At 42.0% G+C, this 24,266-nt stretch overlaps 1 protein-coding gene and 1 long non-coding RNA gene across 2 annotated transcripts in view; one reads left to right on the top strand and one right to left on the bottom strand.

Moving 5' to 3' along the window:
* Positions 1-11,447, top strand: part of BTNL2 (butyrophilin like 2) — a 46,804-nt gene extending 35,357 nt beyond the window's left edge. The window contains 9 exon segments of the mRNA XM_037063361.1: positions 3,046-3,376; positions 4,928-5,209; positions 5,341-5,541; positions 6,109-6,129; positions 6,218-6,244; positions 6,434-6,460; positions 8,171-8,197; positions 8,832-9,001; positions 9,247-11,447. Coding sequence (XP_036919256.1) covers positions 3,046-3,376; positions 4,928-5,209; positions 5,341-5,541; positions 6,109-6,129; positions 6,218-6,244; positions 6,434-6,460; positions 8,171-8,197; positions 8,832-9,001; positions 9,247-9,495 — 1,335 coding nt within the window. The 3' untranslated portion in view covers positions 9,496-11,447.
* Positions 11,448-22,579: 11,132 nt separating this feature from the next.
* On the bottom strand, positions 22,580-23,962 carry LOC118999030 (uncharacterized). Its single transcript, XR_005069021.1, has 2 exons — positions 23,475-23,962; positions 22,580-23,183 (listed from the first exon to the last, which is right to left on the bottom strand). It is a non-coding gene; the product is annotated as an uncharacterized LOC118999030 (long non-coding RNA).
* Between the last annotated feature and the right edge of the window lie 304 nt (positions 23,963-24,266).

Raw genomic sequence — 24,266 nt, 5'->3', positions numbered from 1 at the left:
TACTCCTTTGAGTAGACCTCGTAAAACGCACAGCTCTAGTATTTATCGATGAAATAAACTTTTACTGAGTATGTGGGATTTTTGTCTAATATTGATGTTAATGTTTGTAAAATGTGCTTTGTAATGTTCATACTGCCAAGAAAACCCAAGTCTGTGTACAAAGAATTTGGATTTAAGATCCCTGAGCTCTACTGGGTTATAACCTTGGAAAAACTATTATTTCTGGGACACGAGTTCTTCCATTTTAAAATAAATGGGCCTTCACAATAAAGTTTTTAGACACCAGCTTTAACGATAGGCCAGCTATGAGATTATAATAGTGATATTTTTATCTCTTTAATGTAAGGTCAATTAGGCAGTGAGTATCAAATGTTTAATTTCCATATATGTTGACTCAGCTTTTCTATGAGAATCTATCCTAGAGAAACTCTCTCCCGCGTGTACACTTATTATATATGTAAAATGTGGGGCTGTTTGCAGTAATAATCAACTGGAAGCAATGTAAATACCCACCAATGTGGGAAAGTTTAAACATGTCGACGTTTAGTGCTCTGTGTACTATTAATAAAATGGCTGCATGTTCCTTATTGCAGAATCGATATATAATGGTCCCATTTGGGTGAGACAGAGTGATATTTTCCACTTCATTGTGATTAGTAATAGTATCAAATACCTTTTTCTAATTTCAATGTCTCATATAACATGTATGACCAACAGCCTAGTATCACTTGGTAAAGAACGTAGATCCTTATACCAGTACGCTGGGTTGTCCACAGAAACAGGAAGGAGGGGGGACCATGGCCTCAGTCCAGCCCAGTAGCCAGTGTCATGCTCCCTGCACAGGACTGCCTGAACCTACTCTCTGGGTCAGACTGCCACAAACTTCTTCCTCTACGCTCATGTGCCTTCACCATTTTGCTCAGCCCTCCCAACCACCCACAGAGCTTGCCTTTCTGAACCCTTCCCACAGCAAAGCTCTGCCTTTGCAGGCCCTTTAAGTCCTAACCATTCACTGGATCCACGGTATCTGGGCTTCTGAATGCAAATTTTGTCCAGGGGCGCCAGTCACTTTTTAGTCATCATGGATTTCTGTGGCAAAATAATTTTCGAGCAAATGGCTGTAAGTGGCTGACAAGAAAGTGTATTTTATAATTCAGATGAAGTTTCCGGTTTAGCCTCAGGCATCCTCTTCTCCTTCCCCAGGGAGTCCAGCCCTTCTCACTGGTAAGGACTTCCTGCCTCTTCACAGCTGGAACCACTGGCCTCCAAGTTTTGTACTGCTCTCAAGCTCAAAAAAAATTCTTTTACATTATTTTTTATTTAAAATATTTTTAATTTTTCAATTACAGTTAACATTCAACATTATATTAGTTTAAAATGTACTACATAGTGGTTGGACAATTATATAATTTATAAAATGTTTTCCCTGATAAGTCTAGTACCCATCTGACATCACACGTAGTTACTACAGTATTATTGACTGTGTTTCCCTGATTGTACATTACATCCCTGTGACTATTGTGTAACTGCCAATCTGTACTTCTTAATCTCCTCACCTTTGTCTCCCAGTCCCCCAGTCCCCCTCCCCTCTGGCACCACCAGTTTGTTCTCTGGGTCTAGGAGTCTTTTTCTATTTTGTATTGTTATTTACTTTGATTTTGAGATTCCGCATAGAGGTGAAATCATGGCATCTGTCTTTTGTTTGTCCAACTTAGATCACATATATATATATATATGATATACATATATCATATGTGTATGTGTGTGTATATATATATATACATATAAATATATATATACCACATCTTTATCTGTTCAGGAAAATAATTTCTCTTGTGATTTCAAGCCTTCATGGCTATTTGAAAAAAAAACCCAGTCTACCTCACCTTATAAATTCCACTTTTCACCTTGGGAAAGCCATATACTATAACCCTCCCTCCACTGCACCCGGTACATGGTAACCTAAAATTCAAGGACCCAAAGATCTACTTATCCTCCTTGGACCAGAGCGCTGAGAGCCAAAGGGATGAATGGAGGGAGAAGTACCTTCCAATACCCCCTTCACCACAAAAAAAGATAAATGCTTAATATGCTACTTTGCCACATTTAATTCTCAATAAATCTCTTTTACATAGGTTTTACATAGCTTACATATAAATGCATAGAAAAAATGTCTTGTTACTAGGGAGACCCTAGTCAGGGGCTCCCCCTCCTCGATTCTTGTCTTGCTCACAAGAGAAGAATTCAGAGCAGAGATAAACATGTACAGTGGAAATGAGAGAGCAAATGTATTTGTGAAATACACTGGAGCATGAAAATACAGGCAAGCACTCAGCTAGCCTGAATGCCCCACGTATAGACGAAATAAAGTTATTGATCAGTTTTGTAGTAACTTTATTCCGCACACTTGAGTGGAGACTACAAGTGGGCACTCAGCTAAGCTGGTTCCAGGGTCAGATACTTGAACCATCTTCTAGGTTCCTCTCTTCCTCCCGCTTCCAGACCTTGAGATTAATACATAGTTACAAAGACTTCCTTTCCCAGCTAGGGAAAGCCTCACAAAGGGTTTCTGTTCCATGGACACACGTAATTTCAAGCACTCTCCTCCTCCTGTGCTGTCACCGTTCCACTTGTAATTCTTGGAATGCCTGGCGGTCTTACCACACCAGGCTCAAGCCTGCTGAGTCAGCAGGTGAGACGTGTCTCCCAGTTTGTTCCTGGCCTCTTGTTCTGAGTTCTTCATTAGACTGCACTGGGCAGGGTCCCTGCTCTGTTTCCCATCTGGCCGGTCATTTCTGGCTGCTACCTAACATTACCCCATGGCAAACAATCCGCAGTTGTTACTTCGGGGGAATACAATGGAAAAGGTAAAATTTCTATATATAAATAACTTTTAAATATATATTAATTTTTGGAAAATAATACAAATAAGAAACAAATATGTATGGGTCTCTAAATAAATAAATGTTGATGGGTCTTTCATCTCATCTCCTCTCCCTCTAATATGTCTCTGATTCTTATGCAGCACCTGGATTTTCTGTAAAGGGACCAGCTGAACCCGTTGTGGCCCTTCTAGGGGCAGATGCCACTCAGCCCTGCCAGCTGTCCCCTGAGCAGAGTACAGCCCACATGCACATCCAGTGGTACCGAGCCCAGCTCTCCCCCACTGTGCTTGTGTACCAGGACGAACATGAGCACAATGGAGAGCAAATGCTGGAGTAACGTGGCGGGGCGGAGCTGGTGGTGGACTCCATCGGCAAGGGGGCCGTGGCCCTGCTGATCCGCCACATCCGTGACACTGACAATGGCCAGCACCGTTGTTATTTTAAAGACGGTCACATCTCTCAAGAGGCCACTGTGGAGCTGCATGTGATAGGTGTCTTAACATGGCACAGAGAATGCATGTTCTTCTATAAAGCAAAGAGAAAGGTAAGGACATCCTGATCTCCAACCTGACATTTCTGTGGTCTTCCATATGGTGACATGTTACATTTTCTCACAGAATGTCAGTTTTCTAAGCTGGACTGTGAGGACAAGACTATATACTCTATTCACTTCTAAACACCAACAAAGGCAGTATTTCTGCTATCTGGTATCCTGAAAGACCTCAGAGAATTAATTGACTAGTATTCGTTCAGATAGGTACTGATACCCTCAAACATTAGTTTTACCCAATCAGGAGTGAAAGACAAGTAATAGAATTAAACTCCTTTTTCTAACTTTAATTTTCTCGTTCATTTCTCTTCTCGGAATGACCTAGAAGCTCTCTTACTCCAAGTGCAGGGCACAGGCCTTCATTCAGTTTCGAAAGTGCGTCACAGGTCAGCATAATGCTGGCTTTGAATGGCTCCTTGACCCCTGAGCTTCAGTTCATTCTCCGTCTAGTGAAGGGCAGCCTGGCCTTCATCCTCAGAGACTCCTGGGCACCAAACACTACATGCCTCGGGCACATACCTTCTCTCTTCAGGCCTGGGCTCTGTCCCTCACATCCACATGACGGGGCCTAAGGATGGCGGGATTTGAGTGCTGTGTTCCTCAGGCGACTGGTTCCCAAAACCCAGGCTGCAGTGGAGTGACATGGCGGGAGTGAAGCTCCCATCCCTCTCTGAGTCTCACACCCAAGATGGAGATGGGCTCTTCTACATGGAAGCATCACTTGTGGTCACAGACAGGTCTCTAGGCCATGTGACCTGCTCCATCCAGAATCCCCTCTCTGGGCAGGGGAAAGTGGCCACCATCTTCCTCCCAGGTCAGTGAGGCACAAACCCCAAAGCAGGGTCGGGGTGTGGTAAGGGCAGGGAGGAAGGCAGGGGGCTGCAGGGAGCCTTAGGGAGAGGGAAGGGCTTCCCCAGGTCGGTCCTCACTGCGTCTGTGCCCGGCTGTGTCAGAGCCCTTCTTCCCCAAGGTGTGTCCATGGAANTTCTGTGGTCTTCCATATGGTGACATGTTACATTTTCTCACAGAATGTCAGTTTTCTAAGCTGGACTATGAGGACAAGACTATATACTCTATTCACTTCTAAACACCAACAAAGGCAATATTTCTGCTATCTGGTATCCCGAAAGACCTCAGAGAATTAATTGACTAGTATTCGTTCAGATAGGTACTGATACCCTCAAACATTAGTTTTACCCAATCAGGAGTGAAAGACAAGTAATAGAATTAAACTCCTTTTTCTAACTTTAATTTTCTTGTTCATTTCTCTTCTCGGAATGACCTCGAAGCTCTCTTACTCCAAGTGCAGTGCACAGGCCTTCATTCAGTTTCGAAAGTGTGTCACAGGTCAGCATAATGCTGGCTTTGAATGGCTCCTTGACCCTGAGCTTCAGTTCATTCTCCGTCTAGTGAAGGGCAGCCTGGCCTTCATCCTCAGAGACTCCTGGGCACCAAACACTACATGCCTCAGGCACATACCTTCTCTCTTCAGGCCTGGGCTCTGTCCCTCACATCCACATGACGGGGCCTAAGGATGGCAGGATTTGAGTGCTGTGTTCCTCAGGCGACTGGTTCCCAAAACCCAGGCTGCAGTGGAGTGACATGGCGGGAGTGAAGCTCCCATCCCTCTCTGAGTCTCACACCCAAGATGGAGATGGGCTCTTCTACATGGAGGAATCACTTGTGGTCACAGACAGGTCTCTAGGCCATGTGACCTGCTCCATCCAGAATCCCCTCTCTGGGCAGGGGAAAGTGGCCACCATCTTCCTCCCAGGTCAGTGAGGCAAAAGCAGGGTCGGGGTGTGGTAAGGGCAGGGAGGGAGGCAGGGTGCTGCAGGGAGCCTTAGGGAGAGGGAAGGGCTTCCCCAGGTCGGTCCTCACTGCGTCTGTGCCCGGCTGTGTCAGAGCCCTTCTTCCCCAAGATGTGTCCGTGGAAGGCAGCCCTGGCTGGAACACTCCCTGTGCTGGCACTCCCCCTCGTTGGGATCAGCTGCACTGGCTGGAGAGAACATCAAGCCAAAGAGAGAGAAGTGGAGAAGAGGAGGAAAGAATCTCATGAGAGAGATCAGATGAAGAGTGAAAAAGAAATGGCACTTAATGCAAAAGGTAATTTGGGGCAGCAGGGCAGATCAGAGGTTTGTGAAAAGGCTGGGCATACACTGTATAGAGCGGGCAAGGAAATAAAAGGTTGCCCAAGGACTCAAGGAAAACACAGGGCCCCGAGAATTCCAAAGAGCTAGGAGCCCTAGGGAAGGAGAAAACCATGAGGGAGGAAAACCCAGAGGTCTGCGAGCAGTCAGGGAGCTGCCTCCGTGTGGCTTGGACCACGCCAAGTCCCTGCACACCCCAGCCTCAGCTGCTGTTCCTCCTGTGCAAACAGCTCCCACTGCCTTCTCTTCCTATTGGTCCTTCAAGGACAAGCTTCGGAAACAGCTATGAAACCTTAAATTGCTACAAAGGGTGGGTACGCCTTTCTCTGTGACCCCATGACACTGTCCAGGCAACTTTTCTTAGCTCTTGTCATTTTAGGTTTGACTTGTAAGTCTGCTAATCTTTCTCATCCGCTTAATCATGGTCCTTAGGGAAGGCCAAACTGAACTCATTTAGCTACACCCTGAACTCAGGAGCAGCCAAAACCCACTTTCATGGAGTTCATATTTTCTCCTCTTTCAGAAAATCTCACAACAGAGCTTGGTGAGTCTTGCTTCTTCTCATGCCTATGCAAAACTCGTTCTCCTTTCACAACTGTTCTCGGTCTCTCACTGAATGTCCTTTCTTCCAGAAAGGAGAAAGAAGCTGTACGCTGCAGGTAAGAGACTCTGGGTTTCCCAGGCGACCTGAGGCCCTGACGCCAAACACTTTCTCAGCTCCCTCTCCTCAGAGGAAAACACTACAAGATCTAGTAATAACTAGAGGAAGAAAAATAAGGGGGAGGGAGTGGAATTTGAGGCCCCAGATTCATGTCTCACAGTGTTTTACCCGGATTTGTTCTGTTTAGATTGGAAAAAGGCCCTGCTATATCCTGGTAAGTCAGTAACTCTGACTTTCGATCTTGCCAAGTGCTTCTGTTACTCTGAGCCTCACAGGCTGAGACAAACACACACAGACCCACCACAAACACACATCCACTTGCAAGTTGTGAAAATTCATTCACTTTCAACCTGTAGTATTTTGTATTTCAAGGCTTAAGTAATCAATTGTTTTCTGGAGCCAAGAATAAAGGAGAAATAACTGCTAACCTGGACATTTTACAGCACGGGCAGGGTATGGCTTGGCATGGATTGTTAGCCCATCCACTGTGGAGCCGGAAGGGGCAGAACTCGGAGCAGTTTTGATGAGATTTGGAAAGAATGGAGAATATGCTATTATGTCAGCATCTCTGTATTACAAATAAAGTTTAAAAGAGCAGATAATATATTTTGAAAAATATAAACTATGAGTTTGCTTATTTTACCTTTTTGAAATAAAGAAAGTAAAGTTCAATATACAGGGATGGATTTATGTTTGAAAAGCCTGAAAATATCTCAGTATCATTTATAAAAATATGTTTATCTGGCGGTAGAAGGAATTGACTATTTTTATGCCTTCTGTGTATTGTGTGGGTTTATAAGCATGTGTGTGTGCATCTGTAACAGATCCAGACCTCAGAAGCACACTAGGTCATTTTTGAACACGTGTGTGCAGTTGTGTATGCCAGACATTGTGCTGGGTGTTGGCAGCGTAAACCATTATCTCGGACCCCGTGGATCTCAAAGTCCCCTGGGAGAGGAAGCTATGAACTACACGCAGGCTGGTAAGTCTTTGATAAAAAGAAAGTCCCTCCCAAGAACTGAAGTTGATTAAGCAGTTTCTATTAAGAGTTTTCTTTCACAAGATGCTTAAAAATGTCCCCGTGGCTTTAGAGGACACGTCAAGTTCTAAGGAGCTTTAGCTCTAACTCCACCAGTCACAGCCGAGGAAGAGGGTCAGTCTTGGTTTTGACCCCAGTGTCCTTATTCTGAGATGAAGAGTTTGGAGCACATGATCTCAGAGGTTCTTCTGGACTCCCGTACTCGTAGACTCTGCGTATTAGCATCTTGGACTCTGCGTATTAGCATATTACACTTGTCACAGGAGGGATGTTCAGTGAGAGGCCATAATGCTGCTCCTGTCACAAATCACGGATCTGTCTTTATTAACCTTTGTCCCAACACTCTTATGAGAATAGCTAATCTTTAAATAAAATCACAGGTCCCGTAGGGAGAAGCAAATACAGTAATCTGTCTCTGGAAAAATATTAACATTCTGATTAAAGGGGTCAAAATAACAGAGTCAATTTAAAAGTCTTAGTCATAAGCTTAAGCTTTCCTCTGAGGAGGTCATAAGCTGGGAGAAAAACAAAATTAAATGAAAGGACATTTTTGTAGGTCTCATCCTCGATGAGGAGGGCCATAGAGGTCTTAAGAGCATAGGCATCTAGGACACTGGACCCTTCTACAGGTGCCCAAACCTGGCTCAGGCCGGAGAAACTTATTCTCCCAGCATTGGGATGAACTACGTGATAGTTCCCAACCTGAGACAGGGCACGGGAAGCACACTGTAGTTTCTGGGCACTCCCAGGATTTGAGGGGCTCAGAGGAGGAAGTGGGGGGAGTTGTGAGGGGAGAGCAGTGAGCCAGGGAAGGAAGCAGCTCACCTTCCTTTCATTCCCTGGTGTGTTTTCATCTTGATCTCATCTTGTATTGCTCTTTTTCAGACTGGAGGAAGGAGCAGTTCAAGTTTGGTGAGCAGCTTTCTTTGGCTCCCAACTATCGGCCCCTCTTTTCCTTCCTAACATCATTTCCTAGTTGAAGATGGAGGTACCATTATTCTGGTAAAGATAGGGAAGAACATGAAGGTCAGGAAACATGAGCCTGAACTGAAAATTGCTGCTGGGATTGGCTACTATGGTTGTGCTTCCAGCTTTGTATGCAGGCCTCACTTTCTCCTCTGTGGAGTCCACTTGGTTCTAACATAGAAGGTAATGTAGCCCTTCCACTGAGGAGACCACAGCAAGTAAAAATTGCCTGAAATGGCAAGAGTAACTTAACTGCTCTTTTTAAAGAGGTCAGACTAATTAAGGAATGTAGGTCTGATTTGTAGAAAACGAGGGAAGAACATCATTCTCAAGTAAACACTGCAAGTCATTGGCTCACATTGACATTCTGCCAAGGCGATGATAGTAGCCTAGACGAGATTAGACTAGAGAAGAGGCACAGCACCCTGGTGAGGGCACAGCTCACCCCCGGCTCCACCTCCCCCAACTCGCCCACTCAGAGAAGCACTCCTTCACCACTCCAACCACATTTGCTACTTTATGCCCCCCGCCAACAACAGGTATCTGAAATTTACAATGTTGTCCTTTCTTTTTCTTCCAGCCCCTGTGACTCTAAATCATAAACATTTTTGCCAGAACAATTCTGACCCAGAGAGAAAAGAGAACTTGGGAGAGGAAACACAGGATCTCTGTGGTAATAAAAAGCAAGGAGACCGAAACCTTATCACACTTGATGAGGAAGGCTTCACTTCAGGGAGATACTATTGGGAGGTGGACATTGAGAATACCTATGGGTGGACTCTAGGCATTTACGAGGAGCCGAAAGACAGCAGTGGATTACTCCAAGATCCACTAAAGAAGACATTCAGAGTCTTAGAGAAGAAGGGATGTGAATACAGGGCTCTCACCTGTTGTCCCCAAGACATTTCTCTAGAAGAGCTTCTCTGCATAGAAATGTGTCCAAAAAAGATTGTGACTTTCTTGGATTATGAAGATAGCGNAGATACTATTGGGAGGTGGACATTGAGGATACCTATGAGTGGACTCTAGGCATTTACGAGGAGCCGAAAGACAGCAGTGGATTACTCCAAGATCCACTAAAGAAGACATTCAGAGTCTTAGAGAAGAAGGGATGTGAATACAGGGCTCTCACCTGTTGTCCCCAAGACATTTCTCTAGAAGAGCTTCTCTGCATAGAAATGTGTCCAAAAAAGATTGTGACTTTCTTGGATTATGAAGATAGCGACATTTCTTTCTACAAATGACCGATGGTGCCCATATTTTTTCCTTCACCCAGGCCAGATTCTCTGGGTCACTGTATCCTTACTTCAAACTAAAGTCCGTGGAGCTTTCTCCATCTACTCAACAGGGAAGGACTTAGAGAAAAAACCTGGACCATGGAGGCAGGAGCCCGTGAATGCTCCGAGAGCGCTGCTGGGACTCCATTCCTGGTGGCTGGCCTCAAGCCCACCTATTGTGAGGCCTCTTTGCCTAAGGCCTTGTAAGTCTGCATGACCGGAGTTTCTGACCCCAACAAGCAGTGTTTCTTAAACAATCTGCAGAGAAGAATCACTTTTGGTTATTGTTATAAAGATTGTTTCTTGATTTATATATAACATATCACAGACTGATCATTTTCTAAAGTAAATTACTGGAAAGTGAAGGGAATAAAAAACAAGGACACAAACATATAAGTGGTAATTATTAGTAGATTCAATGTACCTAAATTTAATCTGTCAGTTTGCTCTAAAAGTTTTACAATGTGTCTGTGTCTGTATTTGTCTCTAACCGTTTCTCTGGTAAGAAACAGTTAATACAGAGGCACTTGTTCGTGGGCCCCACCTGGGTAGCTGTGCTACTGCAGTGTTCAAAGAATAAAATTTTAGATAAACCTCCTCACATTTCTCCTCTTCAACACTGAATAAAAATGACAAAGAGTGCACTTGCAAATGTTGAAGGGGAAAAGTTAAAGTATAATTTTATAACAAGCTAATCTATATCTGAAATGCAAGAATAATTTGAGGAAAGAAAAATATCAGTTACAATCTAATTCCAACAAATGTAATGATGTCGACATGCTGGAGGTGGGGAAGGCAGGATGAAGTCAGAGCATCGTGAGCACTAAGGTGCTTACCTTGTTGATGGAGGAGAGAGATTGCCTTGTCTGAGGTATTAACAAGGAAAGTGGCTACTTTGCACTCTTAGGAATTCTCAGTGTGACCACCCGCAGAGGTCAATAAAGGCCTTTCTCCTTCCAATCACATTACCTACTACATTCCAACGAAATGAAATGGTTAGAGGAAACAGTACCCAGTGTTCAAACCGATGAGAAGAGAGAGTGCTGCTACCTGCCGGACTGGGAAACTTACAAATTCTGCGGGCACGGGGTAGAGGACCCAGAGAAGTCTTGTCCCAGAAACGGGGAATAATTATTAGCACTGGACTAAAAACTGATCTGACACCAATAAACAAATCTTAAAACCAAGACTCAGAAGGGTCAAATTGCTTGCAAGAATCTTTACCTTCATCCCAGAAAAAGCTCAAATTCACAGTGTCTGACATCCAATAAAAAATTACCAAGAGTGGAAAGAAGCAGGAAAATACAACTCATTCTTAACAGAAAATGAATAAATTAAAATTAACACAGAACTGGTATAGGTTTAGTTCTGTGAACTGAATGTAAGGACATTGCAATAGAAGCTGTGACTGTGTTTCAGATGTTCAAAAGGTTCACTAGAGCTATGCATTTAGAAGAAAGATCCAAACTGAGCTTCTGGAGAGAGAAACAGCAGCGTGTAAGATAAAAACTACATTGGATGGGGTTGACGGCAGACGAGCCATTGTAAAAATAAGTTATTCGTGCACTTGAAGACATACAAATAAAACACAGAAAAGAAAGAATTTGTTAAAATTTTAAACAAACCTCGTAGATGCAGACAACAGCAGGGTGATGACCGGAGGGAAATGGTGGGGGAGGCAGAAGAGGGTAAGGCGGGTAATGGTGATGGAAGGAGACTGGACTGGGGGTGGTGAAGACACAGTACAATATATTCAGATGACATTACAGAATTGTACACCTGAAACCCATCATAATTTTATTAACCGATGTTGCCCAGTAAATTTAATAAAAACTTTGTTAAAAAAGAAGAGTATAAATGAGCCATGGGAAAAATTTAAAGGACCTAACAAAGGTAATTAGAGTCCTTAAAGAAAGGAGAAGGTGATTAGAAAAAAAAGATTTGAGAAAATATATGCTAAAATACATTCTAAGTTTGATCATTATAAATATCAAATCCAAAGTGATGTCTTAGTTTATTTGTGTTGCTATAATAAAAATACCATATACTTGGTGGCCTATATACAACAGAAATTTATTCACGGGTTTGGAGGCTGAGAATTCCAAGGTCAAGGACCCAGCAGATTTGGTGTCGTGTGAGAACCAGGTTGCTGGTTCACGGGTGGCTATCTTCTCTCTGTCTTCACATGGCTGAGGGAGTGAGGGGGCTCTCTGCGGTGTCTTTTATAAGGACATTAATCTCATTTATGAGGGTTCTATTGTTATGACCTAATCACTCCCCAGTTTAGAGGTCCCATCTCTAAATTCCAGCACACTGGGGATTAGGTTTTGGCATATTTGGGGGCACAAACATTCAGTCTATAGCAAAGTCCAGTGAACACGAAGCACAGAAATAAAGACAACCATGACACATAAAGATCACGTTTCTCAAAACCAATGAATTAAGGTGGTCAGAGTAAAAAAAACACACATGTACAGAAGAACAAAGGTAAGGCTGATAGCATATTTGTTACAAACAATGCATGTGAGAAAACAGTGGAGAAACATTTTCAACTACTGAAAAACATATTGTTAGTATGGGATTTGTACCCACTAAAATCTCAAAAATAAAGGTAAGGATATTTTTAGTTTAAGCACAGAAAATAACCACCACTGAGACCCACAATAAAAGAAAGAAACGCTGAACACAGTTGTTTCTGCAGAAGGAGAAAGGTAACTTCGGAGATTTGGATCTACACAAAGTCACGGAGTGCCTTGGAAATGAATCTGCAGAGGTAACTGTAGAATTACTAAAATTTAAAAAACTGATTCCATAAAAATAATAGCAATGAAGTATGAGCTTCATCACAGAGGAAACATTCAATACTTTATTTCTTTTTTTATTTTTAGAGAGAGGGGAAGGGAAGGAGAAAGAGAGGGGGAGAAACGTCAATGTATGGTTGCCTCTCACATGGCCCCCACTGGGGGCCTGGCCCAGGCATGTGCCCTGACTGGGAAGCAAACCGCAACCCTTTGGTTCACAGACCCAACCTCAATCCACTGAGCTACACCAGCCAGGGCTAGAGGAAACATTTAAATGCATGAGAGACAGCACAAAGGCCAGGAGGGAAGACCTGAAAATATACTGCTATAAGTCTCTCATACTGGACATGGAATAATAGAATGTCACTTAAAATTAGAATACTGTAAGTTAAATATGAATACTATAAACCTCAAACAACCACTAGAATAACAGAAAAGAATCCCAAGAGATAAAATAGAAACAAACAAATATTCAATTAGTCAAAACAAAGACAATGAAGGAAAAGGTAAAGTACAGTGGGGACAATCAGAATAAGTAGATGAACCATATCAACAATAACAGTAAATGCAAAGGCAGAGAGTTTTGAGTTAGTTAAGAAATGAAATACCTAACCCTGGCTGGTGTGGTTCAGTGGATTGAGTGCCAGCCTGAGAGCCAAAGGTTGGCCCATTCAATGCCCAGTTAGGGCATGTGCCTGGGTTGCCGGCCAGGTCCCCAGTAGGTGGCGCTCAAGAGGGAACAACATATTGATGTTTCTCTCCCTCTCTTTCTCTCGCCCTTCTCCTTTCTAAAAATAAATAAAATCTTTAAAAATGAAATAAAATACCTAAATATATGCTGCCTACAAGAAATATACTTTAAATATAAAAGCACAATAGGTTAAAAGTAGAAGGATATATCATACAAACATTAATCAAAGGATAGCTGCTGGAGCGGCTCTTGTAATATCAGACAAAGTAAATTACAGAATGAAGAACATTACTCAGGATAAAGGTCATCCTATAATGATAAAGAGATCTATTCAAGAGAATATAGTACTGTGACCTTGGGTTAAGCAAATATTTCTCAATTATAACACGGAAAGCACAGTCCATAAAATTTTTTAAATTAATAAATTGGATCAAAGAACTAGATTCCTAGATAACCCTGGTCCCTATCCACACCCTTATTTCTATCCTGGTACAATTTTGGATTATATTGTAGCAACAGTGGGGAATTGTAATCCACCCACCATTCTTTTGACATTGTTTCTGTAAATACTGACTCTGACAGATGTGTAGCTTGTAAACAAACAGCACGTTTGTATAAGAATCCTAGGAACTAACTTAAAATGCCACAGACTTTCAGTCATCCCAGGTATGGGAGATTTGCCGACCTTCAGCCCTAAAAGCAGGATGATGGAAGTCAAAGATGAGGCACGCCAGACCACCTCCTGACCAGTCTTGAGATCCTCGTCTCAACGGTGTGTGCTGAGCTCCGCATACAGAAGGACTTTTCAAACCCCGCCCTTTGAGCCCTTGTTCTTCTTTCCCATCTCCACCTATAAAAAATCTCTGCCTGCACTGAAATGCGAGATGGGCTTTGAGACAAGAGTCCCCATCTGGTAGGTGACCAGAATGTGAATAAGCCTCTTTCCTTCCCATCAGCACCTGTCTCACGAGCGTGGCTTTCCTTGCAGCAAGCAGCCAGACCTGCGTTCAGTGACACTGTCTGTAGAGGAGAAACTGATCATTTGGTCAGAGAGAAAACTGATGATAGGTTAGCTAGAAATATAGTTTAATAAAATACCAGTATATTAAAGAATTTCATAGTCTAGATTTGTGACCTCCAAGTACCAATTTAGAAAGCTCTTTTCTGGGGAATTTGATTTGCCTAAGAGGAAAAACTTGTGAAGATAACCAGCAGCAGGAAGGTTCTGGTCAAGATGGCACCATCGGTACATGGGGTACTCATACCCGCTCAACACCACATCAGAGTTACTACTGAACTACAGAACAACCACTATTCAGAACCACCTGAAATCTAGCTCAACAGAAGTCCTGCGCTTAAGAATATACAGAACCCATATCAAGACTGATAGAAGGGGTGGAGACTCAGAATGGGCTGGCCCACACCTATGTGTGGCAGATAAAAATAAGGGGAAATATCTTGTCTGGGAAGGTCCTCCCTGAGGAGCGAGAGGTCCCAGCTCCACCCCCCAGGCCCTCCAGCCCAGAGTTCCAATGCCAGAAAGAGAAGGCCCCATAATTTCTGGCCGTAAAAACCAGCATGGATTGTAGTTGAGCGAGACAGGGAGTGGCTGAGTCTCAGGTACTCCTCTTAAAGGGTTCTCCCATGGACTTACTTGGACTTACTTGCTCTGAGTTCCAGTGCTGGGGCAGTAGCACAAAAGATACCAGGGACAAACAAGGAAAAACTGAATTGGTTCCTATTGGGGTGAGAGCTGGAGGAGCAGCTTTCCCTCTGACAGAAGTACTGGCAGAGGCCATTGTCCCTTTCATAAGCCCTCCCCTGACAGAGCTTGCAGGCAGGCACCATATCTGGGCTTCATCAACCTGGCTCACACAGTTTGCCCAACCTGGTGATTCCCTGACACCGTGCACCATGCAACTTGCAGGTCCATCCTCAGCTGTTTGCAGTGGCTTTTCCATAAAAATAGCCTGTCTTGGCTCATGCTTTAGACTTTCCTAAAATCTCTCAAACCAGCAGCATCTGGCCTTTGCCTGCTGCATACCTCTCACTAAGTGGCCCCAGGCCGCTCCTGGGCACCTCCAAGCCCAGCACAAGTAGTGACCATCTGCAGATCACTTTGTAGCTCATACCAGGTGGGGCACAGTTGGCAGTTGACCTTGGCCTGCACCTCCTGGGAGACTCCAGAGCCAGTCCACCTGGCAAACAGCTTCAGAGCATGTCAAAGCATCAAAGCACCACGCAACCTCCTCCAACAGGTACACACTCAAGGGGTGGACTCAGCAGGCACCAGAGCCTCACTGAAGGAAGTCCCACTCTGTGGGGTCTGCCCCTGAATAGCTGATCCTCCATAGCAGCCAATCGTCCTGGGGGAAAATATCTCTCTCATTGAGATGACAATAGCAATCAAGGCTCAACTACAATAGGAGGGTGTAAACAGCATATATGGGGGTACATTTGGAGTTCCCAGCTTTATTAATTGGGGAGGCTATGCCACTGGACACTACTGGACTCCTTCTACATGAAGCCATCCTACCAAGTCCAGGAGGTATACAATAGTAACTGTACCTCATACATAGAAACAAAAATTGGGATGCAGCCAAAATGAGGAGACAAAAACAGCAGCAACAACAAAATGTGTTCTGAATGAAGGAACAGAACAAAACTCCAGAAAAAAATGGGGATAAATAATCTACTAGATGCAGAGTTCAGAACACTGATTATGGGATGTTCAATGAACCCAGGGGAACCTAAGTAGATGAACTTAGTGAGAACTTCAAGAAAAAGATAGGAAATATAGAAATGGGGATAGAAAAAAATCAGAATGAAGAATACATTAACTGAAATAAAGAATACCTTACAGGGAATAACAGTGGAATAGCTGCAGCAGAGGATCAAGTCAGAGATTTGGCAGATGAGGAAGCAAAAAACATCCAATTGGAACAGAAAAAAAATCCAGAACAGGAGAATAGTACAAGAAGCTTCTGAGACAACTTCAGGTGTACCCACACTCACATCATGGGGGGGCCAGGAAGAGAAGAGAGAGCGAGAAATTGAAAACCTATGTAAAAAAAGTAATGATGGAAAACTTCCCTAACCTGGTGAAAGAACTAGACACACAAATCCAGGAAGCACAGAGTCCCAGACAAAATGAACCCAAAGAGGCCCACACCAAGACACATCATAATTAATATGCCAAAGGTTAAAGACAAAGAGAGAACCTTAAAAGCAGCAAGAGGAAATCGGTTAGTTATTTACAAGGGAACTCCCATAGAATGTCAGCTGATTTCTCAACAGAAACTTTGCAGGCCAGAAGGGATTAGCAAGAAATACTCAAAGTGATGAAAAGCAGGGGCTTACATCTACGATTACTTACCCAGCAAAGCTATCATTTAGAATTGAGGGACAGACAAAAAGTTTTCCAGATAAAAACAAAACAAAAAAACTGAGAATGTTTATCATCACTAAACCAATGTTACAAGAAACGTTAAAGGGTATTCTTTAATAATGATAAGAAAAGATAAAAAATATAAATAATAAAATGGCAATAATTACACTAAAAGCAAATGGACACATAGGCTGAATAGATAACAAAACAAGACCCTTACAATGTTCTGTCTACAAGAGACTCACCTCCGATTGAAAGACACACACACAGACTGAAAGTAAAAGGATGAAGAACGATATTTCATGAAAATACAAACAAAAACCAACCAAACAAAAAAGCTGAGGTAGCAATATTTACACTAGACAAGAAAGATTAAAATAACAAAATAAATGAACAAGCAGAACAGAAATAGACTTTTAGGTACAGAGAACATTTGATGTTTATCAGATGGAAGGGGTGTTGGAGGGATGAGTGAAAAAGATGAAGGGAGTAAGAAGCACAAATTGGTTTTACAGAATAGTCACGGGGATATGAAGTACAGCAGAGGGAATATAGCCAATAATACTGCAATAGCCATGTATGGTACAGATGAGTTCTAGATTTATTGGGGTGATCATGTAATAAGTCATATAATGTCTAATTGCTGGGTGTACACATTGAAACCAATATAATATTTTGTCAATTGTAATTAAAAATAAAATTTTATAAAAAATGAAAAGATACAAAGTGACCAAAAATGACATCCAACAAATAGATATCCATCAGTGAAGGGTGACTGATCAAATAACCCTTCATTGAAGGTCAATGTCAACAAAATACACCTATGCACTCTGACTATCTGTTTAGCAGGAGGTCCATGCTTTTAATCATAGTCAAGAACTCAAAAGATTTATAGACATCAGAGGAAAATTTCTAACAAGGAATTCACAGACATCAACACAACAAAAAAATTGAAGAAAATAGACTATTTGTGGAGAGGACAATTTCAAAGGGAACTATTAATAATGTCACAATGATCTAAAAGTTATTGCCTCTACTAAGCAAGAACAAACATGAAAATAGGCCAGTCATGTAAGTGTACATTTTTAAAAATAACAGTAGATATAAATAACCCATCAGAATACATAGAATATAAGTTGAGTTACTCCCCAAAAGCAGAGAATTAAAAAAGTAGAAGTAAGAAAAAAGATAAGAAAATGGAGTTTTAGCATGTGAATAATAGGTGTGGCAAAAAATAATCGAAAAAGTGGAAAAGAGAAATAACAAATTAAATAATTAGAGAAATAAATTTCAGTTCAGAAAACCATGAATGTTCCACATAAAATAACACACCAAATTATTGATACAATGGCTGAAAACACATTTATATGGAGACACATCAGTGAAGATTTGGACCTCACAAGAAGACTACTAGAAAGAAAATAACAGTGAAGGAAAGTAATTTTTCACCTTAACATTTATAGACAGCCAAACAGTTCATTGGATATTAGGGTAGAATAGAAACATTTTCAGGCCAGCCAGATGCCTACCCTGATGTTTCCTTTATCCTATTAATTATCTTGCTCACTGACTTCTCTAGAAGTTGCTTTTGTAAACTATCAGAGAAGATTTTGCTGGACTATGATCAAGCAATTATCTTCATCTTATTCTATCTTTAGGGTTTTCATATAACGGTTTCAGTATTACCCTTTCTTTGCACAAGTAAGTTTAAGGCTGCTACTTGGTGTTTCCAACTAAATTAGACTATTTAGAGATAAATAGGGTAAAGAGCTCATCCTAGTTTGCCTGGTATTTTCTCAGATTTATCACTGAAAGTCCCACATCTAAAAAAGCCTTTAGTCCTGGGAAACTTGGGATGGTTGGTCACCCCTAGAAGAGGTGACAAATCTATATTTTAAAAAGTGAGGTAACAATTAACTCACAGATGAAGAAAGTAGGTACCTTTGGAAAGAAGGAAGGGGATGCATTCAGAAAGGGAAACAGAGGAGGCTTCTCAGATGATTCTGGTTTTTAATTTGGGGGATTTATAATTAGTATTTTAAAAATATATAGGTAGGCTTATATTTTCATCACAAATATGTAAGGAGCTTGGAAATCATCATTACCACCCTTCCAACATTAAAAGACAAATTGAAATCAATGACTTTTCTTGGACCCAGTGGAAAACTGAGTTCTCAAGGACAACCACAACCTTGACACCTGGAGGGACATGTGCACCCAGAGCATCTGGGATCTGCTTACCTGGAGGAAAAGCCACTGGAGTCATAAACTGATAGGGACACTTAAATTGAAACTGTGATTTCAATTTTTTGGAGGATGAGTGTGGGCTAGATTGGGAATTAGAAACCCCCATGGATCTCAGTCCCTTTGGAGCTTCCACTCTTTTGTGGGTCCTCCCTCTAGTAACTTTGCCTGGTTCTCCTGATGCTGACGGGAGAAGGACCCCCTCATGTTCACGGAGGGCAGAGGGCAAGAGTAATATGTGAAACCCACTGAGCCCCTACCTTCCAGGGAAAAGGACTCCATCAGAGTACAGTTCTCAAACCTTATCCCAGCTGGTAGAAGAAAATTCCTTCCCAAGCCAGATGCCTCTGTCCTTCCTATCTTAGCAAAGGGTGTGGGGCGGGGAGTGAAACAAAGGCAGAAGAAGGCAGCGTTTCAAGGAAATAGATTGGGAACATGGCAGCAAGGAAAGGGGGAGGGAATGAGTGGCAACGAACATTCCTGTTAAGGAGAAAACACTTTTGAATGCCACAGCCTCAAGATGCAGGTCCACTAAGAGACTGAGACTAAATGAAAGATCGCAGAATTCTGTACCATCCCCAGGTGCTGCTACGTATCACTAATTTCCAACAGTGGGCCACATCTGGAAGAGCTCAGTGTGAAGAACAGCACACAGGGAGACAAAAACAAGGGCAGTCAAAAGGAAGTTAAAGCCTCTAGTGCCTATGTCACAGCAAACATGAAATACAGCCCAACTCTTAATGCGATTAACCTGAATTTTCCACTAAAGGCCTAACTGCTTTAGTTCTTATTACCTGATCCTAGAGTCTTGCTTTCAGCAAGAGATTATAAGGCATGCCGAAAGGCAAACAAACAAAGAAAAACAAAATACAGCCTGAAAAGACAAAGTCAGCATCAGAGTGAGACTCAGAGATGACACAGACATTGCGATTATCAAGCAAGAAGTTTAACTAACTCTGATAACATGGTAAGGGCATCATTGGAAAAGAAAATAGACAACATGCAAGACCAGATGGGTAATACAAGCAGAGATACGGAAGTTCTAAGAAAAAAACTAATGGAAATGCTAAAACTAAAAAAAAGTTTTTTAGTTTTAACAAAACTAAAATAACAAAAATGAAGAATGCCTTTGATGGACTTGTCAATAAACTCAAAGTGACCAAGGAAAGAATCAGTGAACCTGAAGGCAGGTGAATACAGACTTCTCAAACTAAAATGCAAGAGAAAAAAGAATGACAAAACCAGAACAGAACATCCAATAACTGCAGGAAAATATGTAAAGATGTAACACATGTGAAGTTGGAACACAAGAGAAGTAAGAGAGGAAGCAGAAGAAATACTTAAAGTAATAAAGGCTGAGGACTTCCCCAACTATTTGACAGGCACCAAAGCCCAGATTCAGGAAGCTCAGAGAACATCAAAATACAACAAACAGAAGCATACAATAGCCAAACTGGATACAACCAAAGACAAATGAAATATGTTATAGAAAGCCAGAGCAGAAAAACATATTAACTACAGAGGAACAAGAATAAGAATAAAAACTGACTTCTTGTCAGAAATCATGCAAGCAAAATGAGAAGGGATTGAATTTTTTGAGTGGAGGAGAGTGATTTATACATCCAGGAGAAACAATGTGCCCCATGAAAGAAGTCAGACACAAGACACCACATATAGCACAAAGCCACTTACATGAATGTCTGAAATAGGCAGGTGAACCCACAGAGACAGGAAGCAGATTACTGGCTGCCAGGAGCTGAGGACCTGGAGTGATGAAGAGAACTTCACGGGTGTGCAGTGTCCTCTGGGAGTGATGAAAATGTTTTGGATCTGGACAGAATCATGGATATAAGATGTGAATGTACTAGACGCCACTGAATTGTACACTTAAAAATAGTAAATTTTATGTTATGTGGATTTCACCTTAATAAAAAATAATGTGAAGAAAAAATAAAGACTTTCACAGACAAACAGAAACCATAGGAGCTCATTGCTAATCTGTACCTGCTTTCCAGTGTAAGGAATGTGAAAAGCAGTTCTTCAGGCAGAAGGAAAATAATCAGGACATTAGTGTGGGAAACCGTTTCACATGCCATGGAAATGTAGCTGAGCCCTCATATGGAAAACCAGTTGGGTGCAGGTCGGCACACAGGACCACACACGTGGATAGGTTTTCCTGTGGGGAATCAGGCCTGCATTGTACCTAGGCTGCTGTGAGACTTGCTTTTGCTAGAACTCCCTCACCCTGAATTGAGGCAGAGAGTGCTTACTATAACTTCCTAAAGTCTGTGCTAAACCTCCCCAGTATGGAGTGTTGACAGTCCAACCACTTTTCCCTTTACATTAGCAAATATTCTTCTTTTTTTTCATTCTCAATGTTCTTATTTATTTGTTCACAGTGTATGGAGTAGTAGGTATTAAGGAGCACTTGGGAGTCAGAGGCAGGTACACATGGCATTAACTTTAAGGAATCTGGATGATAATTGAGGATAAGATACATATGCAAGTGCATATAATAATACAGTCACTATAATAAGTGTAATTACACAAGTATAAATGCATATAGAAGACAGATGTGGCATGATTAAAATAATAGAGAGTGTTTGAGTATGAAGCTTCATTTGAGCTAAGTTTTAAAGCATGTTTATGATTTATGAGTAGGCAAGAGAGTTAATGCAAAAAAAACCAGGCAACTGAAAATTATTGGATGATTTCATTTGTGTTATCCTGGCCCCATCTGTCCCCTGTGAAATCTTTTTTTTAAATCTATTTAATTATTTTTCAAGTACAATTTTCTGTCTATTACTCCCATCCCATTCCACACCCCCCATGCTCCCCCCTCCCTCCCATTTCCACCCTTCTTACTTGTTGTCCATGTATCCTTTATATTTGTTCCTCTAAATCACTTAGCAACATCCTCTCCTTTGTTGTCTGTAAAAAGTAACCACCTAATGCGAACCTGTGCATAGTAAATGAGAACCATCCTCGATGTAATGTGCCCAGAAAAACAATAAAAGCCTGTCCAGGCCAAGGTTGGGCCCTCTCTCTCACTTAGAGAGGGGCTGTGCCGTCCCTTTTTCTCCACAGGATTCCTGTTGTCCGTGTATATCTGTTCGCGAGCAGCCACAATATACACGGGTCCTGCCAGTCAGGATCCACCACACATTAGTTCTTTATAAAGAAAGAAGGTCAGAGAGCAAACAAACAAAAGTAAATTTAAACTGTTTTTTTAAAAATTTATTTATTTACTTTTAGAGGGGAAGGGGAGAGTGAGAGAAACATCAATGTATGGTTGCCTTTTGTGTGTCCCCTGCTGGGAGTTGGCCTGCAGGGAACCTGCCTGCAACCCAGGCATGTGCCCTGACTGGGAATTGAACCGCGATCCTCCAGTTCGCAGGCCTGTGCTCAATCCACTGAGCTACACCAGCCAGGGCCCTAAACTGTTTTTAATATAAGCTGTTTGTAACTAATGTAACAGATAACCATTTAAAGCAATAATAGATTTTGTGTTGGGTGGTTATAGTCTATGAAGAAGTGAAATGAATGAGGCAACATCACGAGGTACAGGGAGAGGATTGAGGAGCACTCTGTGACGAGACATCTGCATTATCCACCAAGTCACATAGTGTTATTTGAACCTGAACTTAGATTATTTAAAAACATACATTGTAAACTGCAAGTAAATCATCAGAAGTTTTCAAAGGGTCAGTGCTGGTGTGGCTTAGTGGGTTGAGCGTTGGCCTGCAAACAAAAAGTCACTCACTCAGTAGCCTGTCAGGGCACACGCCCAAGCTTGCGGCAAAGTCACAGGTTGGGGGCCTGCAAAAAGCAACTGACCAATGTTCTCTCACACATCAGTGTTTCTCTCCCTGTCTTTCTCCCTCCCTTCTCTTCTCTCTAAAAGCATGTAAATAAATAAATAAAATATTTTTTAAAAGTTTTTTTCCTAGGTTACTAAAGGCTTTAATTTCATACAAAGAAACTCTATGTATAATTTAAAAAGGAAACCAAAACAAGGAAAAACCGTAAAGGATAAAGAGGAACAGTTCTGCTAAAACACAGATAAAGTGCTGCTCCCTACAAAACAAAACAAAGAATTAGAACCAGAAGTCACTCAACGCAAAGAAAATCACCTCACAGATAATGTGGCCAAAGCTGCCAGCAAACCTGGTAGTGGCTCAGTCAGGCCCAGTGTAGGCGGCTTACTTGTTTTCCTTTCCTTAGCATAAACCAACACTACCAGGCCAGAGCAGCCGGAGGGAGGGAAACCTGGGACCGGCCGTGTGTACGACCACATGCGATCCCACTCTGCATCCTCGTGCTTGAAAGACCAGTTCAGTTGCTTGCTTGTCTTTGTTTTGGCACGTGATCTAACAAACTTGGGTCCCGATCCAGACCCTCCATCCACTCTATTCTTACACCAGTGTACATGTCTATTCTTCAGACCTCTGTACTTTAAGAAAAGTCCAATGTTACCAAAATCGATTGCTTATATTCATACTGGCACACTTTCTAATTAAAACCACAACACCTCAGACACATAGCACATATGGANGAAACCTGGGACCGGCCGTGTGTACGACCACATGCGATCCCACTCTGCATCCTCGTGCTTGAAAGACCAGTTCAGTTGCTTGCTTGTCTTTGTTTTGGCACGTGATCTAATGAACTTGGGTCCCGATCCAGACCCTCCATCCACTCTATTCTTACACCAGTGTACATGTCTATTCTTCAGACCTCTGTACTTTAAGAAAAGTCCAATGTTACCAAAATCGATTGCTTATATTCATACTGGCACACTTTCTAATTAAAACCACAACACCTCAGACACATAGCACATATGGAAAAGAAAATTTGCTCATTTTAAAATATGATACAACCAAAGAGACTGCCTGAAGTCTAGCAATCAAAGCATGCCGTGAAGGGGTCAATGACTGCAGTGAGACACGGCCAAAGGATTCTGTCACAAAACTCTCAAGGCTTAACAAACTATAGTTTCCCAACTAAAAAAATTTTTTTCAGATGCTAATAAGACCTATCAATAAAGACATTAGCATTTTGAAGTCATATATTAGATGTTAGAGGGCAAGAATCTGGTTTTTGTACACGTTTAAAGAGAGCATTACTCAGTGTAAAGCAAGATGGGAGGAGGAAAAGGACATCTGCTTTGGGGGACATCTGTTCTATGTGACCTGCAACTGGTGTTGGCTTGTTGTGGACTTTTCTAAAAATCTCCACATATATGCAAGATGTACATGTAGTCGGGAATCTAGCTGTTTCCCCAATTTAACACAAAACATTACCTCAGAGGTTGGTATCAAATAGGGTGCCCCCCCAAAAAAGTTTGGATGACTAAGAGCATCCACAGTGTCACCTCACCAGACAGAGAAGAGTGAGCGAGAAGGGTAATGTTTTTAACGTAATTTCTCTTCAGATCACAAATGAGTTTATGAACTACCGTCTTTCTGTAAGTTTCTTCCCCATGCTCTCTACACTCACAATGCTCAACTATTGAGACACTACAAAGGATTTCTTCAATTTAGGTGTATTCGAATAACCTCCATCAACAACTCCACCCGTAGCTGTGGCTGTCTAGTTAACGTAATAAAAGTTT

This window comes from Sturnira hondurensis, unplaced genomic scaffold (genome assembly GCF_014824575.4).
Source record: "Sturnira hondurensis isolate 20B ecotype Veracruz unplaced genomic scaffold, ASM1482457v3 Scaffold0014435, whole genome shotgun sequence".
NCBI classification, from domain to species: domain Eukaryota; kingdom Metazoa; phylum Chordata; class Mammalia; order Chiroptera; family Phyllostomidae; genus Sturnira; species Sturnira hondurensis.
This window is presented reverse-complemented; position numbering and strand designations above follow the sequence as displayed.